This window comes from Aphelocoma coerulescens, chromosome 7 (assembly GCF_041296385.1).
Source record: "Aphelocoma coerulescens isolate FSJ_1873_10779 chromosome 7, UR_Acoe_1.0, whole genome shotgun sequence".
NCBI lineage: Eukaryota > Metazoa > Chordata > Aves > Passeriformes > Corvidae > Aphelocoma > Aphelocoma coerulescens.
The window spans coordinates 4,848,077-4,869,154 of NC_091021.1; the positions used below are offsets into that span (position 1 = coordinate 4,848,077).

Consider the following 21,078-nt stretch of genomic DNA (forward strand, 5'->3'; position numbering starts at 1 on the left):
TTCTGTACTGTACGATACCTGTTTATTTTTATTCAAAGAAGATTCTGGAGGACTTGATTAAATCTCATTTGTACTTACATGCAGTGAAGCTAGAATTCAGCACATGCTGCTGGAATAGAGTTTGTCATCAGTATGTTCCAGACTTTGACTGGAAGTGAGGGCTTACTTATTCTGATGAAAATAGTCAAGTACTATCAGCATGAAGTAATTAATTTTACAAAAATATTGCAAAAATACCTCCATTAGAAATAGGGAGGTATTTTTTATGTATTAGAAAATGTTATTCATTAAAGAGTTTATTAATGATCTATGCAAACGATTTAAGACAAAATACATAATCATCTCACTGTTCTCTTACTGTCTTTGTGCATCTGGTTTGTGACATACATCAATGTGAACTTCTGAAGTTGGATTTATTTTGTGCCATGGAATCCTAAATAGTGATGCTACAGCTTTGAATCTTTGGAAACTTGCACTTCAAAGCAGCTCTTGCTTGGCTCTGTTTAGAGATGAAGTGTTCCATATTCACAAAGCTGCAGAAGATTTGTTTGTAAACATAAGAGGGTAAGCTTTTGTTCTCCTTTCAGAATCTCTACTAAAAACACCCTATTTCTTGAAGAACTGTTTCAAACAGGTTACTTCTGCTTCACACAAGTTCTGCTTAAGTACACAAAGATTTTTTTTTCCCTTGGTATCTTGACTGTTTCTTTAATGCATAAGTTTTAGGGGCCTGATTTCATAACCACCACACCTTTTTTTATCTCAGTACTGAAAGCCTGGTGAGTCAGTCTCTAAAATGGCAAGTCTCTAATGATCTCACCCACAAATCTGAGGGGAAATTATGTTACGAATCTAGAGTTTGCTTGAGAAATTGCATCTTGCTGCCTCTGTTTCTGCAGTACATTATATGAAAACTCAGAAACAAAGTTGAGATCTCTACCAGCAAACACCAGGAGTGCTTTGGTAGAAAGTATTTTTGGCTTGGATATCCAGTTTTGGCATTTAGCTCTGCTCAGGAGCTGATGTGAGTTTTCTGCTGTATCCTGCTTGCGATTACATTGTAGCTCCTCTCAAGTCCCACTCAGCACTTGCTAAAATGTGCTACTGACTCTACCATATCTGATTGGTTTTTACTTGTAGCTACAACAAGCGTATTAATGACATCAGAGAGTGCAAAGAAGCTGCTGTTTCACATGCGTAAGTGTCTTAAAAAATTTTTCTGACAGATTTTAGTATTGGTTTTCTTAAAACAAACTTACAAAGATTGTACAAACAGAATTTGTTAAATGCTGAATTAGTAATGCATTTTCAAATGAGATCATGTACTGATTGTTCTTTTAAATCTGGATTTGCTTAATGTCATTACCAATTGAACTTCCCAAGTTTTAGATTATTTTTCAAATTATCAGGATGGAAGCATTTAGTTTATTCTTTAGTTATGTTTTGTCTGGTTACCAAATGTGAATGCAGATTAAATAGAAATGTTTTAATGTAGTCAAATGTGTATCACAGAGAGGGGGCAGAGAACTTGGGGTTTAAATTTAATGATACTTCAAGAATATACGGTGTTGGTGATGAGGATGCCAATTTTTTGAACCACATTCTTCAAAATTATGAACTTTTGAAGTTGGTATAATAATCTGCCAACGCTTGATCTTAAATGCTTTTGAAAATTTAATGTTCTGTGGCTAGCATAGTGGATAATGTATGTTCTTTTGATGCAGCGGTTCAATGCATAGAGAGAGACGCAAGTTTTTACGTTCTGCACTCAAAGAACTAGCCACTGTCTTGTCTGATCAGCCAGGCCTGTTGGGACCTAAGGTAATGATGGCTCTTACGGTTTGCATTTGTGCAATCTTCCAGTGTGTTTCTCAATGGTAAATCCAATATTTATTTTCTTTGGGGGGAAAAGACCCCTCACCTCACTCTGACAAAACCTACTTAATTTTTTAAATTCTTGGGTTTTAGAGACTAGTTGCCTCTTGAGTGCATAAACTATCCAGCTGCTGTATATATTGATAAGCTTGTGAACAACCTTTGTTTTTCAGGCACTTTTTGTATTTATGGCATTATCCTTTGCTCGTGATGAAATTATTTGGCTTCTTCGTCATGCAGATAATATGCCAAAGAAGAGCGCAGATGATTTCATAGATAAGTATGTTCATTTTTAATGCAATACCTTCAGTACTAGAATTTCACAGACAAAATAAATTTGAAGGCAATGGAATCTCAGGAAAGGTTGGCTATATGGAGCAGTTAGGAATGTTCAGAAAATTTTTACTTGGGAGTATTAAGTGTCCCATCAAAACAGAAAACTGGAAATACTGTCCTAAAAATTGGAGCACATCAGTGAAAATTCATTTATAAAATAAAAATATTCTATTTAAGTTTTGGTTTTTTAACTTTGAATAGGCAAAAATAAAGCTTTTTTATCTTGCATTGATCAAATCAATGAAGGAGGCAAGAAAACTTTCATAAAGCTTTATTTGTTGATTTGTTGAATGTCTCTTATAGCAGAACTGTCTTTTAAATCAGCTAAGCTTTATTTATGTAATATGGCGTTAGTTCACCCTAAACAGATGGTAAAAATGAGAAATATGATTACAAGATCTTACAAGTGTGGTTAGGCAGGAGACTTCTCAAGATTATTGAACACAAGGTTGAACTGAAAGACTGCAGGAATTTAAACAAGTAACAATCACAAGGCCATTTATAGAGCTGGAGTGGGAAAATCTTGGGTTCTCTCCACTGGATTTAGGTGCTAAGGAAAGATGGGGGTTCCAGAGCCTCTCTGAAACCATCTTAACCATCCTCATGGCTTGAAAAAAAACCAGAAAAGCCGTTATTAAACTTGTATTTTTCAGGTTTTGCCACTTTTTGAGAAAAACATTTTTTTCAAGTTGAGATTTACAGAAGGGCTTCATATTCAAAAAAAGAATTGAATATTTATACAAACCTTTGAGGACTACTATGATGGTATCCTGCTAACTTAGTCGCTGTTGAGTGGATTTTGTCTTGCAGAGAAAATTGCCTATGTGAGCTCCTTTTACAACATCAACAAATATTTTCATACAGAAATTACCTATTGGTAATTGCTTTAAAAGCAAGGTGTAGGAGGAAATCCCCTTGAAAAGCATCCCACTGATAGAAATTGGTTTTAATAATTTGAGTGATACTTGTAAGCTTTTCCTTGTCTTTTTGCCTAGGCACATAGCTGAGCTAATATTCTACATGGAGGAGCTCAGGGCACATGTGCGAAAATATGGACCAGTGATGCAGAGATACTATGTACAGTATCTCTCTGGCTTTGATGCAGTGGTCTTAAATGAGCTCGTGCAGGTATGGCAACATCATGGTTCCGGGTTCTCAAATGCAAATTTTAACAAGGGCTTTTTGTCCAAAATGACTTCATAAAAGGCATCCCAGTTTGTGGATTTTGATGAACTTTATGGAATAAGACAAATTAACTTGTTCTTTAATTCTGGGATTTAGAGTTGTACTTTTAGTTTGTATATAGAATCACAGAATATCCCAAGTTGGAAGGAACCCACAAGGCTCATCGAAGTCCAGTTCCTAGCCCTGCACAGGACACAGTTTGCTGACAATCCCCTCCTGTGCCTGAGAGCATTGTCCAAATGATCCTTCAGCTCTGGCAGTATTTGGGCTCTGACCCAAGCCCCAGGAATCCTGCTCAGTGCCTGACCACCCTCTGTGGGAGGAATCTTTTCCTAATATCCAACCTAAACCTCCCCTGACACAGCTTCATACCATTATGAATGGTATGAATTTATATACTTCAGTATTCATATAGGAATATTTTGAAGCACTGTAATATTTAGAGACAGTTAAACAGGTACTGTCACTGAAGGAGTGTAGAAACCTTTTCTTATTTAGCCCAACCAAGAAATGATAAACTTTCTTAAGTGCTTTGGTTGTATTCCCTAGTGACCCCACTAGATGGAGCCCAAACTGAAATGAGGGGAAAAAATGGGCTTGAATTTTAGTTGTCATTAATTCATAATAGCAATCAAGCACCAGATTATACAAATGATAGAGTGGTAATTTAGATTTTTTCAGCCATTAGGTTTCAATGTCAGTTATTGCTGGAATTATGAGAAACTTCTGTGTTGCATTATTTAACAGAAATGTGATCCTATTAGTGGCTAAAACGAAAATGATTTATGTTGGATTTTGTAAAATTTGAATATTTAGTAAAAACTTCTTGAATTTTTTGTAAAAAAAAAAAATTGGGAGAGGAATTTTTTGGAGGCAAAGTGATGCTGACATGGGCTCCATTATATCCTGCCATGGCCAGGTTTTCTTTGCAGACAGGACAGAAAATGTAGCATGGCTACATTTACTGAAAGATTTTCCCATGTTGAGCTGATGTTGGTTTAGAAGCAATCTTTTCTAGGTATTTGTCATCAACCAATGAATTAAAACATGAAAGCTACTAAATAGCACTATTTGAAATATTCCATTGATTGAATTACTTTGTGTAGGTTTTTGAACATTTCAGAGTATAGCTGATGAATGGGGCTTGGGTACTGACATTGTTTCATAAACCAAGTTTAAAGTAATAATAATAATAATAACAGCATTTATTTTAGAATCTTTCAGTGTGCCCAGAAGATGAATCAATCATCATGTCCTCTTTTGTAAACACAATGACTTCACTAAGTGTGAAACAAGGTAAGTTTAAATGATCTTGGAAAATTGTTAACAGACTGGCAGATTCCTCTGAAAAGCTTCATCACTTTTGTTTCCTGTAATCAGTAGAAGCAGATAAAGTGCATTTGTTCCTTTGTTTCTCTTTCATTTTTATATTTGCTTCTTGTGGTGCGTCCCTTTTCCAAAGAATGCTATTGGGTAGTAATCCTACCTTTTAATATAGAAAACATTACACATATTTTCATCTAGGTATTTTAATTTCTTTTGCTGTAACTGCACTGGATCAAAATTCTTGGGTAAAAACATGAGGTTCATTACCCATATCATTCTTTACTACTTTGGGGTTTTTAGAAGGTCTGATATAGTATATCTGAATTGGCAATTGTTTTCTAAGCGTTTTCTGTTCTATATTTTTCCCTGATGCAGTTGAAGATGGAGAGGTATTTGACTTCAGAGGAATGAGATTAGATTGGTTTAGATTGCAGGTAAGAATTGATAAATATGCATGACACTTCACTAACTTAAAACCAAAATATTTCATAGATTACTACTGTTCTAGATTACTGTCACACTGCAAGTGGGTGACAGGCTATCTAAAAATAACCTACTCTTAAACAAATACTTTAACAGATAATTTGCTATGTCTTCATATAGCTTCATCTGCTTTGGGCACTTTTTGCAAATCATCCCTTGGGGTGTTTATAACAGTTCAGAAATAGAATGTGTTGAGGCTGAGCCATTTGGTGGGTGTGCAGAGTGTGATTCAGCCTGCCTATGCTGGTAAGGGAGAGCTTACAAGTTTGTGTTTTGTCAATACATTTGTTCTGCAGTTTATCTGTGAATTAGTGTTGTATTCAAAGGATATTTAGAGACTTCACTGAAAGGCAGTTTGCTTTTTTTAAGCTGTAGTGGAAAGAGAAGGATACCTACATGGTCTTTAAATACTGCGCAAGCAGTATTTAACATTGGTATTGAGCAATAGCAATGGAATTTGCAGCTGCAGATATAACATATAAATTGTGTTGTGTCTTTCCAGGCCTACACCAGTGTTTCTAAAGCTTCACTTGGTCTTGCGGACCATAGAGAACTAGGAAAAATGATGAACACAATTATTTTCCACACAAAAATGGTAGATTCTTTGGTGGAGATGTTGGTTGAAACCTCAGATCTTTCTATCTTTTGGTATGCTACTAACCTGACGGTACAATTTTTTTATTATTTATTGTTTGGTTTGTCCTTGCAAGTGTAGTTTTTAAATAACACACTTCATAGTGTCTTGGGGATGGTCGATTATCCCATACCATTTTTGAGGATTTTGATCTGTTTTGTTGTGTTTGTGCCTAGGATGGCTGCTGTCTGTGCCCCAGCCCCCATCCTCCCTGGTATGGGATAAGGGATGGAATATCTTGGGGATGGTTTATTATCCCATACCATTTTTGGGGTTTTGATCTGTTTTGTTTTGATTTGTGCCCAGGGGTGGCAGCTGTCCCTGCCCCACCCCGATCCTCCCTGGCTCTGGGGCTATGGCGATGTTTGGGAGCCAAGACGCAGTTCCCGGAGGGAGTTGGTGGTGGGGCGAGCGGCAGCCCCTCTCTTCCAGTGCAGGTGGTTCGACTGGACACATGCAGCCGGTATCTCCGACCAGGGGTCCTGCTGTTTCTGTGGGTTTTGCCTGCTGCTTTTTTGGTTTTGGGTTTTTTTTTTGTTCGTTTGCTTTGTTTTGTTTGTGTTTTTTTTTTTTTTTTTTGGTTTGGTTTGGTTTTTTTGCTTCGGCACTGTGACTGAGTTTGCCGGCTTGGTTTCTTTTGCTGCTCTGCTGTCGGGAAGCCCAGAGCCAGTGCGTGCCCCGCCAGGATCTAGGAACACCCTCATTTTCCTGCCAGGAGGCTGCCCCCCCCCGCCCCCGAACACCCTCCACACAGCCTGGGGAGGATGGAGGGTGGGGTGGGAACAGCAGCCACAAACAAAACAGATCAAAATCCCTAAAAATGGTATGGGATAATATACCATCCCCAAGACATGTAGGAAGATAGGCCAGTGGAAGAATCAATAGGAATTTCTGGTTTCTAGCAGAATTAGTTTGAAAAAGGTATTTATGAACATCTGTCAGAGATATTCTCCAAGTAGTCACGTAATTGACCACGAATCATTTTCAGATTCTTCCTTAATACTTTTTTGCAAAAAGTGCAAGTTTTTATAGTGCTTATGTGGTAAATGTCAGAATAAAAATATGATGATGATAATAATAGTGTAAAATAGATGTCCAAATAAAATGCGTAAGAAGCGAATGCAGAAAACAAACGTTATGAAAGCATGGGGCAATTTTTGGTATAACTACAAATCTGATGCTAATCGCATCTGATTTGTGTGAAATAAACCTTATTTGTAGCAAAAATATATATATATTGTATTTAAATGTCTGATTAATAACTGATTAATTCTGTTCAGTTTTTATAGTCGTGCTTTTGAGAAGATGTTTCAGCAGTGTTTGGAGCTTCCCTCTCAATCAAGATACTCAATTGCATTCCCACTGCTTTGTACTCACTTTATGAGCTGTACCCATGAACTATGCCCTGAAGAGGTAATTTTAAAATTTTAGTTATTTTCGTCTCTTACTCAATGTAGAGTGAACTAGAGCTGAACACTTCAAGAAAGTGTTTGTTATGGCAATTAAAGATTTGAGGGAGGAGAGTGCTAAAAATGTAAAAATGAAAGTAAAACAAGTAGATACCTTGTTACATGACTCTTCATGCTCTAAATCCTGTTCTGAAGTGAGAAGGCATTTTGATCTTTGCTTTAAGGAGAGATTATGTTAGATACAAAAATTAGATGACTTTTCAGACTTAGATGCTAATAAATTCTATATGCCTATTAAAACTTAGAAGCAACCATTTTCCTGTCAAATGGTTTATAAACTTAGAGTTAGGAGAAGAAAATAGGACGGTGGGGGTTCTGTATGGCTTGTTATAGTTTTCTTCAGTAAGGAAAAAAAAAAAAGTGATACACAGTATAATGCAAGGATTTGCTTTGGTCAGAACTGGGTAATGGAAACCCTGTTGGTTATAGTTAGAAATTAAAAAATACAGTGTTGCTTGAAGAAATGGACCCTTTGTTAAAGGAAGCAGTTTGAATCTGAGGAAATTCTTTCTATTTTTGTTGTAATGGCATAAATCCTTTAGTACATTTCCTGTATGTGCCTTGACTTTGGAATTAGTCTGGGAGTTAACTTGGTTGTATTTATGTAGTGCTCATACAAATGTGTTTTCCTTCTTAAGAGTGCTCATCTGAAACAATTAGTTGAATAAATTTATTGTAATATACACAATATGGGGTTGTGTATATTAAACATACTCTTTAACATAACTTATTTAAACATAAACTTCATTGCAATATACATTCATATAGTTATTTTCCTTGTATGCTTTGCTTTAAATAGCTGCTAATGCTATTTATACTAGACAAGCACTAAAAGGTTTCCAGGAAAGCTTAACCCTTCAGTATTACCGCTGGCCTGGTTCCTACGGTATATCACCGTGTCCCGCAGCCATAGGGAGGAGGAGGAGGAGAAGATCCAGCAGGCAGGAATTGTGCAGCAAGATTGATTTATTTAATTATTTTACAAACTCTTTTATAGACTTTTTTCTTCATAATCTAATTGGACAAAGGATCAGCCACCCCTTGGGGATGATTGGCTAAAATCCTAAAACATCCATTGTCAAAATATTTTTCTACTATACCATAAACAAGACTTTTCAAGGTTGCAGGTGGCTTGGTTGTTTACATTCCCTGCTACCTCTTCTGTGAGAGAGAAGAGTCTCTCACAGACTTAGAAACTAGCAAGAAAATCCTTGCTAGCAGCATTTTTGTATCTACAATTCCCCCTTTTTGTTTTATAAGATAACAACTCTACTATTAATCTTAAATAGAAATCTACATCAGTTATTACTTCTAAATATGTCCTTAAGGCTTTAACTATCTGACTCCATAACACGAAATTTAAAGTTCAGTCTCTGCTTGTGGAAGGACCATCCCAGTCTCTGCTTGTAGAATGATCATCTGCCTGATGGCTGACATCCTAGTCATCATCAGAAGAGTCATTAGGCTGATGATCTACATTCTGGTCGCCATTTGGATGGTTGGGGTTCTGGTCACCATTTGGAGGTTGCCTGTTCTGCCGCTGGTGCTGTAGGTCAGGGCGAATGCATTTTGAAGGTAGCCACTGTACCCCAGTATCTGTGGAAATGCAAGCATACCCACGACCCCAAACGATAAGCTCATAAGGGCCTTCCCACTGGTTAGTGAGTAAATTCTGTATCCAGACTTTTGTCCGGGGCAGTTGTATGTCGCCTGCAGACTGCAATGAGAGAAAATGATTCAGAATAACAGGATTATTTGAATTTTGTGGTACTGTAAGGTGATTAATTGTATACAAAGCTTTTGCTAGTCAACTCTGTGGGGTTTCTCCATGCATTCCCCTTTTCTGTTTGTCCAAAACACGCTTCAAGGTACCATGAGCGCGTTCAACAATGGCTTGGCCAGTAGGAGAATGTGGGATACCAAAGGTATGGTCTACACTCCATAGGTGTAAAAACTGCTGCGTCTTCTCCGAGGCGTAGGCAGGACCATTATCGGTTTTCACAGAAGCTGGCACGCCCAGGACTGAGAAAGCCAATTTCCAGTGGGCAATGACATCATGGCCCTTCTCTCCAGTGTGAGCAGTAGCCCACATAGCTGAGGAGAAAGTGTCAATAGAGACGTGCACATATTTCAGCCGACCAAATTCAGGGATGTGAGTTACATCCGTTTGCCAAATCTGCAAGGCTTTTAGCCCTCTGGGGTTTACCCCCGCTGGCGAAGGCGCAGCGAGTCCGTGACAGTCAGCACAAGCGCTGACAATGTCGCGCGCCTCGGTTGGCGTTAAATGAAACTGCTTCTGCAGGGTATGTGCACTTTGATGGAAGAAACCGTGCGATGCCTTGGCTTGTGCAATTTTGTCAGGCTGAGGCCCTACCCATGCAGGGTTGGCCAGCATGTCAGCCCTGGTATTGCCTTCCGTTAGAAAACCTGGTAAATTGGTGTGGCTTCGAATGTGCAGAATGTAATACGGATGCACTCGAGCCTGAATTGCAGACCACAAGGATTGCAACAGTGAAAACAGAGCTGCATTGTTCACCTCCCTCAGAAGGGAACAATCTAAGCATTGGGTGATATCTGCTACATAAGCAGAGTCAGTAACCAAATTCAAAGGTTCCTGTGAGAATCGCTGAAAAGCCATGGTAACAGCCCTTAATTCAACTAACTGAGCAGTCTGACTCAGATTGGTGTGTTAATCAACCACCTCAAAGGCAGCATAGGATACTGTGCGCCCTTACGCACAGTGATCCCTGCTAAAATTTGTCCCAATCCGTACGCCCCAAGCTGCCAACGCATCCCGTCCCCAAAGATTATGGGAAGTGGTAGCAACATAAGGCCTAATTGTAGCTGTGTGCCCCTCTGAGTCCTTCACCATCACAGGCCGTTCGCTTCAATAGCTCTGTGTGATTCCTCCTAATCCTGCGATGGCTGATCCCACTGGGGCTAAAGGCCATGAGGGAGGCCATGCAGAGAAGGAGATAATAGTTACATCAGCACCCGTATCAATCAAACCTCGAAGCTGAATCCGGGGTGGACCGGTGTTCGGCAGGACCAGGGTACATGTCATCTGTGGCCTTTGGTCAGAGATGTCTGCAGTCCAGAAGGCCTGCGGAAGTCCCATAGATCCACTGCCGTTATCTTCATGAGTTTGTTGCTCTATCCTGGGGACACAAGACTTAAAAGGCACTAATTTAGCAAGGCAGGTCTTTTCAGGAATAGTTACAGGGGGTTTTTGCATGGAGACCATAGCACAAATCTGACCTTTAAAGTCAGCATCAATAACTCCTGAGTGCACTAAGATTCCTTGATGGGCAACATCAGGTTTTCCCACCAGCATCTCACTGGATTCCTGGGCTAAGGGTCCATATGCATCCAAGGGAACCTTATAAATACTGCTAGAGTCTAAGACGACTGCGGCTGTGGTGTGGACGTCAAACCCGTCTGATCCCTAGGTGCCGTCTGATCCCTGGGTGCTGTCTCTAGGGTGGCTGGGTAGGCCTGTGCCTGTACCTGTGCCACTCTCTGGGGGAGCGACTGCATCGGAGAGCAATTCCCCCTCCTTGCACCCCGGCGGAAGTTTCCTGGCAACGGCCGACCATCGGCATGAGTCCGGGATCTACAGTAGCCCGTGCAATGGCCTGGCCTGCCACACCTCTTGCACTGGGGGATCAGTGTGTTTTCTTTTTGGCTTGGCTTAGGCCGCTTCCATTTCTTCACCTGTTTTGGTGGCTTTGGTTCATGACCAGAAGATGCATGAACAGGCTGCAGGAATGCAGCCAAAGCAGACCTTCTCTGGTTCCCAGATCCCACCTTAGAGCAGGCCTCGACCATGTCTGTTACCTCAGGATCCCCTGGCAAGGCATCTATGATTTTTCTGCACTCTTCGTTTACATTATCTCTCACTAACTGCCTTAACAACAACTGTCTTAACCCGTCATCCTCAACCTGCTTCTCGAGAGAAGCAGCGACTTTCTCTACAAAGGAGAGGAATGACTCTGATTTGCCTTGAACTATTTCAGTATATCGCTTTCTGGGCGCAGACAACTCTATGGTTTTCAACAGGGCAGCCATGCCAACCTGTTGAGCTTGCTGCAGGACGCTAGAGGACAAGTTACCCCGTAGACTGGGATCAGAGAAGGGACCAGTCCCCATCAAAGCATCCACTCCTGCTGTCTGTCTAGGATCAGCAGCAGGGAGCTGCAAATTTGCTAATGCAGTCTTGCCGGCCAGCTTTCTCCAGGTTTTCTCAAAAACTGTAAATTGTACAGGTTGAAATAGAATTTGACCTAAGTGTCTGATATCAAATGGAGAAAGCAAATCTGTATTTATCACCCTTATTATCTGCATAACCTCAGCAGAACCTAGCCCATGTTGTGCCACCTTGGATTGGAGGTCCTAGGCAACTTTCCAAGCAATTACCTCATGCTTGTCATGCACCTCATGCTTGTCATGCTCCCCTGAATCTGGGAGAGCCTTATACACTGGGAAAGCTTGGATCTCCCCTTTAGGGGAAGCACTACCATCCTGAACTTCTGGCACAGCCTGCGGATGGAGTGTAACAGCTCCCCGGTTACCCCCAGAATCCTCAGATCTATTGGGTATTCCAAAGATTTCTAATAACCTCCAGTCACCCTCCTCCAATGCTCGCATCTTAATAGACTGTAAGAAGCGATTATAATGCGTCGGACACACTGTTACTGTGCAGTCCTGAAAGGTCCAGGGGCGAGACCGATGCAGCCTCTTTCTTAACCGCACAGCTACAGCCGCCTGACGACCTGGGGCCAGAACCTCATCTGCCTCACTGCCTGATGAGGAATCATCAGGCAAAGGCAACTTTGGGGTGCTGTGAATGAACAGAAATGTACGTGGAGGGGCACTTTGGCTAAGTTCACTAGAGCCAGAACAGACAGCACAGACTGCAGCTGGCTGTGTGGCAGTTTTTACAGCAGTTTCTTTACGGGAGGCCGTCTCGGCCAGTTCTGACCGAGCCGGTACTGGAACTGCTGCCACTGTCTCTGGGGCTATGGCTGCTCTTGGCGCCGCAGCTGGCGCCGCAGCCAGCGCTGCGGCCGGTGCCGCGGCTGTCTCTCGCACAGCAGCCGTGGCTGGTGCTTCCGCTGCTGTTTCGCGCTCCCCGGGCACGCCCAGCGCTGCCGCCGCTAGCCGCTGCTCCGCAGCCGCCGTCTCTGGCCGCGTCTCCGCAGCCGCCGCCGCTTCTGGGTTTTCCCGCGGCTGCACTGTTTCCGGGTTCGTCGCTGGCTGCGCCGTTTCTTGGCTCGGAGCCGCGTCTCCCACGGCTGGCGGGGGGGGCGCGGGTGGCGCGGGCTGTGCTGGCACGGCCGGCGCGGGCTCGGGCATTCGCCGCTCTAACAGGCTGAGCAGGTCCTCCATCCTTCGGGACAGGTTCGGTAGCTCTGTCAGCAAAGACAGATGCTGCATTAAAAGGTCGATGGCTCGGTTCTGCAACTGCGCAGAACAGTCCAGCGCCAAGGAGGGCAGCAGACCACACCCAGGCAGTCCCGGGGCAGGCACGCCTGGCGCTATGCCGGCTGAAAAGTTAAATCCAAGTGCATACGGAACTGAGCTAGGGGCCTCTCTGGGCATCCAAGTGGCCAAACCGCTGATTTGTGGCCCTGGATAAGCCGTGGCCGCCGCCCAGCCGAACGGCAAGGCAGGCTGTGCGCCCTCCTGCTGCCTTGACCCCCCCGCCTCTGGTGGCACGGGGTCCCTGGGGGCTGTGGAGTCCTGCAGTTGTGCCGGGTGAGCCGGCGCAGGCTCTGCCTGTGGAGCCGGGGGGGTTTTTCCGAATCCACCATCATTTGCCCCAGAAACCCAGTCAACGGGGCCCCCCTCGGACATTCCTCCATCACTCATCACCGAAATAGGTGATCCAGCCCTGCTATCACAGTCAAGATCTGTCAGCAAAATAAATAACGAGCGCCAGGTTTTGTATAATTCTAACACTGCTGGGTCCCCAGCCGGGAGCTCGTGTCGGACAGCACAGCCAAGTTCCTGCCATAAGGCAAAGTCTAGGGCAGTATCTCTGTCCATGGAAATCCCTTTTAAAGTAGCCCAGTCTAATAATTCCCGAACTGAGTTTTCAGGAATGGAGGTATGCATTATACTAAACACACCTTTCCAGACCAGTACCACAGTGTCGGTTTGTGAGCCGGTGTTTGCCATTTCTCAGTTCTGTTGGACCTCCCGGTCCCGGGGGGAAGGGGAACAGCGTACCTCTAGAGGAATTCGGCTTGGCTCGCAGCTGCAGGACACGTCAGAGAGTGCAAATCACGTCCGGCAGCACCAAATATTACTGCAGGCCTGGTTCCTACGGTATATCACCGTGTCCCACAGCCACAGGGAGGAGGAGGAGGAGGAGAAGATCCAGCAGGCAGGAATTGTGCAGCAAGATTGATTTATTTAATTATTTTACAAACTCTTTTATAGACTTTTTTCTTCATAATCTAATTGGACAAAGGATCAGCCACCCCTTGGGGGTGATTGGCTAAAATCCTAAAACATCCATTGTCAAAATATTTTTCTACTATACCATAAACAAGACTTTTCAAGGTTGCAGGTGTCTGGGTTGTTTACATTCCCTGCTACCTCTTCTGTGAGAGAGAAGAGTCTCTCACGGACTTAGAAACTAGCAAGAAAATCCTTGCTAGCAGCATTTTTGTATCTACACTTCAGGACAAGAGACATCTTTGAGAACAATTATAGTAACAGTAAAGAATCAGTAGCCAAAGTCCACTGGACACTAGTTACTGTGCATTCAGCTACAGCAAGCACATTTTGTCCCAGCCAGCAGAACTTGAAATTCAGTTTCTGAATTGTATGCCTTGGTAACTATTGTCATTTTAGAAAAATAATCTTTGCTGTGCTGTGTACGGTGTGTCGTATGTCGTAGTGTGGCTGATAGAAAGTAAACATCAGTGGTGAAAGGAGGATTTCAGCAAGACAGGGACTGTGCTTGTGTAGATCCAGTGACAAAGGAACAGAATCCAGAAATTAATGTAGCAGGGCTTTATCATTGACTTTTTCAGTGGTCTGAAGGACACTGCTTTCTCTGTAGCTTGAGTTGCATGCTCTTTTCCCCCTAGACTTAGTATTGGCACAAATTAATGAAGAGGACATTCACAGAGACCTTGGAGTATTGGACACATTAAAGTAGATTTGCTCCAAAATTAAATATGAAAACCTACTTCTTCAAAATTTTGGTTTTGCCTCTTTCTACAGAAAATATTTTTAATGGTGACTTTGAAAATTTCATGGTTCAAATTGCTTCCAAAAAGAAAAAAATTAGCCTGGAGTCAAGATTATTGAGGAATAATTGATTTATTATCTTCCATTTCCTAGTTACATGATTAGTGAACTGTTCTCTGCAGTGCTGTAAGACTGATGGGAAACTGAAAATTCTGCTTCCTTTTCTCCCTTTTTAACAGCGACATCATATTGGAGATCGTAGTCTTTCCTTGTGTAACATGTTCTTGGATGAAATGGCTAAGCAGGCTCGAAATCTTATCACTGACATTTGCACAGAACAATGTACACTGAGTGATCAGGCGAGTATGGTTGTGTCTATTTTAATTCTCCTTTGAGATTTTCTCCATTCAACTTTCTGGATTTTTATGGTTCTATTTCCTGTTCACATTTTTTCTCTCTGTTTTGGGTAAGCTTTCTGTTCATAAAAGTGAAGGTGATTTGAGCAAGGATTTTTAATACTAATATTGTGTCAAAGGAAGAATGAGTTATTTGTGTGGTGAAGTGTGCTAAAAAATTGGATTTTAATTTGGAGGGGCTATTTCTTTTTGGTTACTAGTTGTTGCCAAAACATTGTGCCAAAACCATCAGTCAAGCAGTGAACAAGAAGTCAAAAAAACAGACTGGAAAGAAAGGAGAACCTGAAAGGGAGAAACCAGGAGTAGAAAGTATGAGGAAAAACAGATTGGTTGTGACAAAGTAAGCTGCTTCTTCTGTTCCTTTCACCTTGAATCCTAAGTCAAAATGTGTTTTTACATATTGAATGCATCTTGCTTAATTTGTTTGAATAAATTTAATTGGCTGTAAGTTCTACAGCTTTGTGGTTTGTGAGCTTATGATGCTTCTGTGGCTTGTATAGAGACTGAATTTTGTTACAAAGGTAATAGGAATGTTTGTCACTTGAATTTATCCCCTTGGCTGTTTCCTGAGCAGAAAGAATCCCTGTGCTGGAGCTAGGCTTCCTGAATAGTCATATTAATTGTGGGCATGTGAGTCCAAGGAGTAGGAGGCATCTTTGATTCTACCTTTAGCACTCTTAAGTACAGGCTGGGCAGGAAGTTCTTGCTGCTGTAAGGCTGATGGCTGACATGGAGTTGTGGCTCCAGTGCCTGAATCAAGTGGGGAAGGTTTCCTTGTTAGTGGCTGTAGAAAAACTGAGAGCATCACCAAATCAGTAGCAAAACCAAAAGCAAACCTGGAAGAGGTAAGAGGAAAGGTTAATAAATACAGTTTGGGGTGTAAGAGATTATAGGGTAGGAATGGCTATAAGATAGGTGTAAGGAGAGATCAGGATGGTAGCGTGATAAAAGTATGAAGAGGAAGGAAGCTAAAAAAAGGGAAGTGTTGTGATTGGGGGTGCCTAAATTCACACACTGCTGAAGGGGGGGGGCAAGTGGTTTTGCTACAGCTGAAACAACCAAACAGCAGAGAAATGTAAAGATTAGAGAGGTTGATGGAAAAGAACTTAGTTTAAGATTCGTTCCCCCAATATTTTTAGGTTTTTATTACTGCCTACTAGGAAACATTATTTGTATTGTTTAGTTCAGTTAGGGAAAAATCACTTTAACAGTCTAGTCTTTGGGGGGGGGGAACATATATGTATATATATATATATATCTTAAAAATATAAATCTCACATCACTGTATGCAATGCAGATCAGTATGTAATTGTAGAATGTGTTCTTGGCCAAAATATTGTTTTTTAAATATGCTAGAAAAATGCCTCAAAGCAGAACATGATAATGAAGGGTTAGGCCTGTACCTGCTTTTGAGGCATTATCCATTCAGCATGTGCCTTCCAATATAATATACACTTACGTTATATTAAATATTTTTCTTAATTTCTTGTCTATTCTAAAGCCTGGACAAACTGCATACTGCACTTTCTGAGCTCTGCTTCTCTATCAATTATGTACCAAACATGGTGGTTTGGGAACATACGTTTACCCCAAGAGAATATTTGACATCTCACCTGGAAATCCGCTTTACCAAGTAAGAAATATTGTAGAGTTAGAAGCATTGATACACAAGATAAGCCTTTGCTAGTTTATGTTGGAAATACTGTGTACTTACTACATTAAACTAGGTTTTAAAGGTGGATTGTGAAAACCATGACTAGAATTCCAGCTAAATGATTATTAAGTTACATATGCAGACATACACAATAGTCAGTTCCTGTTTTAAAACAAAATATGTTGAAATCCATATAATCTATTTAACAGCCAGATCCTGCATTCCCAGTCCTGAGTATTTTGTAGGAGCTGGTGATGGCTGTTTTTAGGCATTTATGAAGACATGTATTCCCACCATTCTTTTGCACAGTGCTGGGTTGTTTTCAAGTGTTTGAGTCCAATGCCTTGCTGAAAGGAAGTCTAAAAATCAGAAGGCAAGACCTGACAAAGCCAACTGAGAATATGTGCAATTACTTTTTTTTTTTTTTTAATGAAAAGTGTTGATGCTTGATATTGTTGTCTGTTCTTACCTTGATCTTCTCATAATTTTTTACAGAAATAGGCAAATGGCAACTTCTGGAGAGGACTTCATATTAAATGAGCCAGCTATCCTACTATTTTATACCAAAAATTACTAGTTGTATATTTCAAGCAGGGTATAAGGCTTAATCAGTTTAATCATCAAGACATAATATTAGGTCACTGGAGCATTCCATCAATAAGATAAGGTGGCATAAAAGTGAAGATAACTTTATGACATGTTAAGAAGTCAGCTCTTCAGGTTTATGAACTTAGACCACTGTTGGCTTATTATTTTAATTTGGGGGAGGTCAGCTTGTAAATTGGGGTTGAAGCAACAGACACATTATTTTGAGACTGCTTTCCTTCTTCTTGCTTCATGAAAGAAATGAGACTTGTTAGCTGAGCAGAATAGATATTCAATTTCTAATTATTTTTCAGACCTTCAAGTGGCATTTCTTTCAGAGGTTTGCAGTGTTCCTTTAAAGACAGTGTTCATGTTTCACTATTAGGATTTGTTTATTGTTTCAAACTGCTATGTGTCACGTGTGATTGGACTGGAGCTTATTATTATGCCATTTAATCTTGTAATTGTATCAATTTTGAATTTATTTTAAGATAAGAGACTGCCTCAGAAGCAAACTGTTGAAAATACTTACTTACATATGTCCAAGCAACAAGTTACTTTAAATAATGTGGTGTTCTCCTCCAGACTAACTCACGATGAAGGTCGTGATCTAACGATTTCTTTTTTTTTATTGCTGTTCTGCTTTTGAAAAGTACATACTACTTAAAAGCTTAGCTCTTAAAGTCTGAGACCATTATAAGCTTAAAGTAAACACTACAACAAGTATTTATTTACTAAGAAGACTTTGCTTTTAAGGATCCCCTGATACAGTTTGTTTGAGGATCTGGTTCCAGTGACATACTGGGTAAGGTCCATGTCCGTGTATGTTAAATAGAATATACAGTCCTTCATGCAGTTCTGTTCTAGCTTGAAAGGTAGCCTATGAACATCTGTTATTAGAAGCCTGGTTTTATTTATGGTGAGAATTTGAACAAATTAAAGTATGTCCTGCAATTTCTTGACTCCTTGATTAAAGATAGAAACCACTGTGTTAGCTAAAGGGAGAGGTATTTTTCATTAATAGGATTATTTATTTACTTAACGTATAAATTGGATATATTTTTCAATTCATACTACACTATAGCTGTGTGGTTTTTTTAAAGATACTTCAAACTAAAATTATAACAGCAGCTTTGGTGAAATAATTTTTTGAGTTAATATGCTTTGAATACTTCAATACATGATTGCTCTTGCATTTCCCAGAAGTTCTTCATTTTAAAAGACATCGACGTTAATTTATTTTCCAAAGTATTTGTTACATAAGCCTTGCACAGTGTGGATCACTCGTATATATATGCATGTATGTATATATATATATATACATATAGGGGGAAAAAAGCTTTCTTTGAAGAGTACTTGGTGAGTATTCTTAGTCTCATGAAATTTTTGCTAGAACCACGGATACAGTTGTCTTTGGAATCTAAAACAGTTTTTAAAAGTGACAATGTAGTATGTGTATTGATTAGAGTTTTGTAGTTCCAGATTTGAGAAGTATTCAAGTAAAATGAATATTTTCCATGCTTGAAAGTATTTCAGGCCAGGTTGGATGGAGTTCTTGAGCAACCTGGTCTAGTGGAAGGTGTTCCTGCCCATGGCGGGGGGGGGGGAGTGTAGAACTAGCTGGTCTTTAAGGTCCCTTCCAACCCAGGCCATTCTATGATTCTATGAAAATCCGTGGATATGAAATCATCTTTATAGTTGCATCTTTGTTGAATTTTACTAAGAAATGAATTTATTTGTTTCTAATCCTTTTGTTTCTAAAAGGTCAATTGTTGGAATGACTATGTACAATCAAGCAACACAGGAGATTGCAAAGCCTTCAGAGCTGCTGACCAGTGTAAGAGCCTATATGACAGTCCTCCAGTCAATAGAAAACTATGTACAGATCGACATTACACGAGTGTTCAACAATGTTCTGCTTCAGCAAACCCAGCATTTAGATAGTCATGGTGAGCCAACCATTACCAGTCTGTACACAAATTGGTAAGTAATTATATAAACACTTGCTACAAATTTTTTAGAGATTTTTTGTTACTGCTGTTTAATGAAAAATCTGGAATTGGAGAAGTGGAGTTATTTGCTAAGTTTCCAACATCACATGTTTACTTCTCTCTATACCTGTTAAAAGCAGTTTAAAGTTTGCTTGTTGGCAAACTTCTGACACTTTTTATAGGGACAAGATACAGAGTAAAATGCAGGCATCAGTTGAACTATGAAAATAAAGCTTCAGTCTATGAGCCTTGCTGTCCCTTGTCACACAACTATACTTCATCTATATAGAGTATCCATGAGCATGTGCCTTTTCGTCTAAAACTTTTCCCCTTTCTGATAAGGTATTTGGAAACTTTGCTACGGCAAGTCAGCAATGGTCACATAGCCTATTTCCCAGCCATGAAGGCATTTGTGAATTTGCCTACAGAAAATGAATTGACATTTAATGCTGAGGAATACTCTGACATATCAGGTAAACTTTGATATTTCTACTCAATATTTGTGAAGGACAGTTTTTGTATTGCTTGAGTTACTGGAATAACAGTAACTCTCAGAGCAAATGTTACTGAAATAACAGCTAAGTCTTAGAGTTAACATTTGTTAGCCTTCAGTAGTATTTTAAGTACTTTTTATTCATGCTGCCTCTTGCCTCACTTTTCCTATTTTTGGTCAAAGTAGAGGTGCATTTAAGCTAAAGAAATGGGTATATTATGTGTTGGTGACTACTGCTTCAATTCTACTACCATACAAATTCTTGTCTTTAAAATTACACTTTGGGATAAAATATTTTTGCACTTAAAACACCACGCTAGATACATGATGGGCTGCAAATAAATGAAGACGGACTGTTTGAAGTATAACAGTTTCTTTTATTTCTCAGAAATGAGAGCCCTTTCTGAACTTCTGGGACCATATGGCATGAAGTTCTTAAGTGAAAGTCTGATGTGGCACATCTCTTCGCAGGTTGCTGAGCTTAAGGTAACCTTGGAAACTGGTGGGTGGGAAGGCAGTAGTTTTCTGGTTAAGCTTCCTTTAGCATATTTAATACCTATGTTTCTGCATGCCATCTTTTTAAAATAACTGCATCAAACCTATGAAGTTGAGAATTTTACTGTTCTTTTGTAATAAGTTTGCACAGCCAGTATGTGTGTATCCCACATTCTTCAGCAGCTGAATGTTCAGGACTTTATGCAGACTGTTCATTTCTGTGTTAGATACCGTAAGTTAGAAGTCAAGTCTCTTTATCATCAGTGGGAAGAGAAATGTTTCTCAAGATTTCCAGGTGTTTGTGAAGCCCTTACTCAAGACTGTTGACTCTTCAAATGTTGCAGGAAAATCTCAAATCTATCTTAGTACTCTATAAGGACTTATTTTTTAACAATGTGTGTATGCATCTATTGTTCAGTTTACATGGATGAAAGGCTTCAGGTCCTTTTTTCTTTGTTAGTTTTCCTCATTTTTACATATGTCTTTCCCTCTGGCTCAGCAGTAACAATTTATTATAAATGTCTGTGTTCTGATAAATAAACCTCACATCTACAGCAACACAGACAAATAATGAAGTTGATGCAATGAAAAAATTTGGAAATGGGAACATGTCAAAGAAATTAGTTTCATGTATATTCAAAACAGCAAACAGTGTCAGGGGAACCACTTGATACCTGTGCAACTCTTTCTGGAAAGAGGTTTTAATAAATGTAATAATATATACTACTTTCTCCAAGTAGTCATACTATTAAAATGTCACTAATTGACCTAGATTTTTTTTTCATATGACTTGTTCTTTTAGTGTCATTTCCAAATTTAATTCCAAGTTGTTATAACATCTCGTAATTTTCCGTTTATTTAACCACTGATTAAACTAAGGAATTTTTTGTAACTATTCAAGCATGCTGTATTTTGTAACTATTCATGCATGCA

The 21,078-nt window shown here is 40.1% G+C and overlaps 1 protein-coding gene across 2 annotated transcripts in view; it reads left to right on the forward strand.

Moving 5' to 3' along the window:
* NCKAP1 (NCK associated protein 1) overlaps window positions 1–21,078 on the forward strand; it is a 67,414-nt gene that overhangs the window by 26,515 nt on the left and 19,821 nt on the right. For both annotated transcript variants that reach the window (XM_069021808.1, XM_069021809.1), the window contains exons 9-23: window positions 408–564; window positions 1,141–1,197; window positions 1,725–1,821; window positions 2,049–2,155; window positions 3,207–3,339; window positions 4,611–4,692; window positions 5,098–5,156; window positions 5,708–5,853; window positions 7,120–7,252; window positions 14,751–14,870; window positions 15,128–15,267; window positions 16,429–16,560; window positions 18,931–19,149; window positions 19,500–19,630; window positions 20,039–20,136. In XM_069021808.1, coding sequence (XP_068877909.1) covers window positions 408–564; window positions 1,141–1,197; window positions 1,725–1,821; window positions 2,049–2,155; window positions 3,207–3,339; window positions 4,611–4,692; window positions 5,098–5,156; window positions 5,708–5,853; window positions 7,120–7,252; window positions 14,751–14,870; window positions 15,128–15,267; window positions 16,429–16,560; window positions 18,931–19,149; window positions 19,500–19,630; window positions 20,039–20,136 — 1,811 coding nt within the window. The remainder of the gene's footprint in view (window positions 1–407; window positions 565–1,140; window positions 1,198–1,724; window positions 1,822–2,048; window positions 2,156–3,206; window positions 3,340–4,610; window positions 4,693–5,097; window positions 5,157–5,707; window positions 5,854–7,119; window positions 7,253–14,750; window positions 14,871–15,127; window positions 15,268–16,428; window positions 16,561–18,930; window positions 19,150–19,499; window positions 19,631–20,038; window positions 20,137–21,078) is intronic.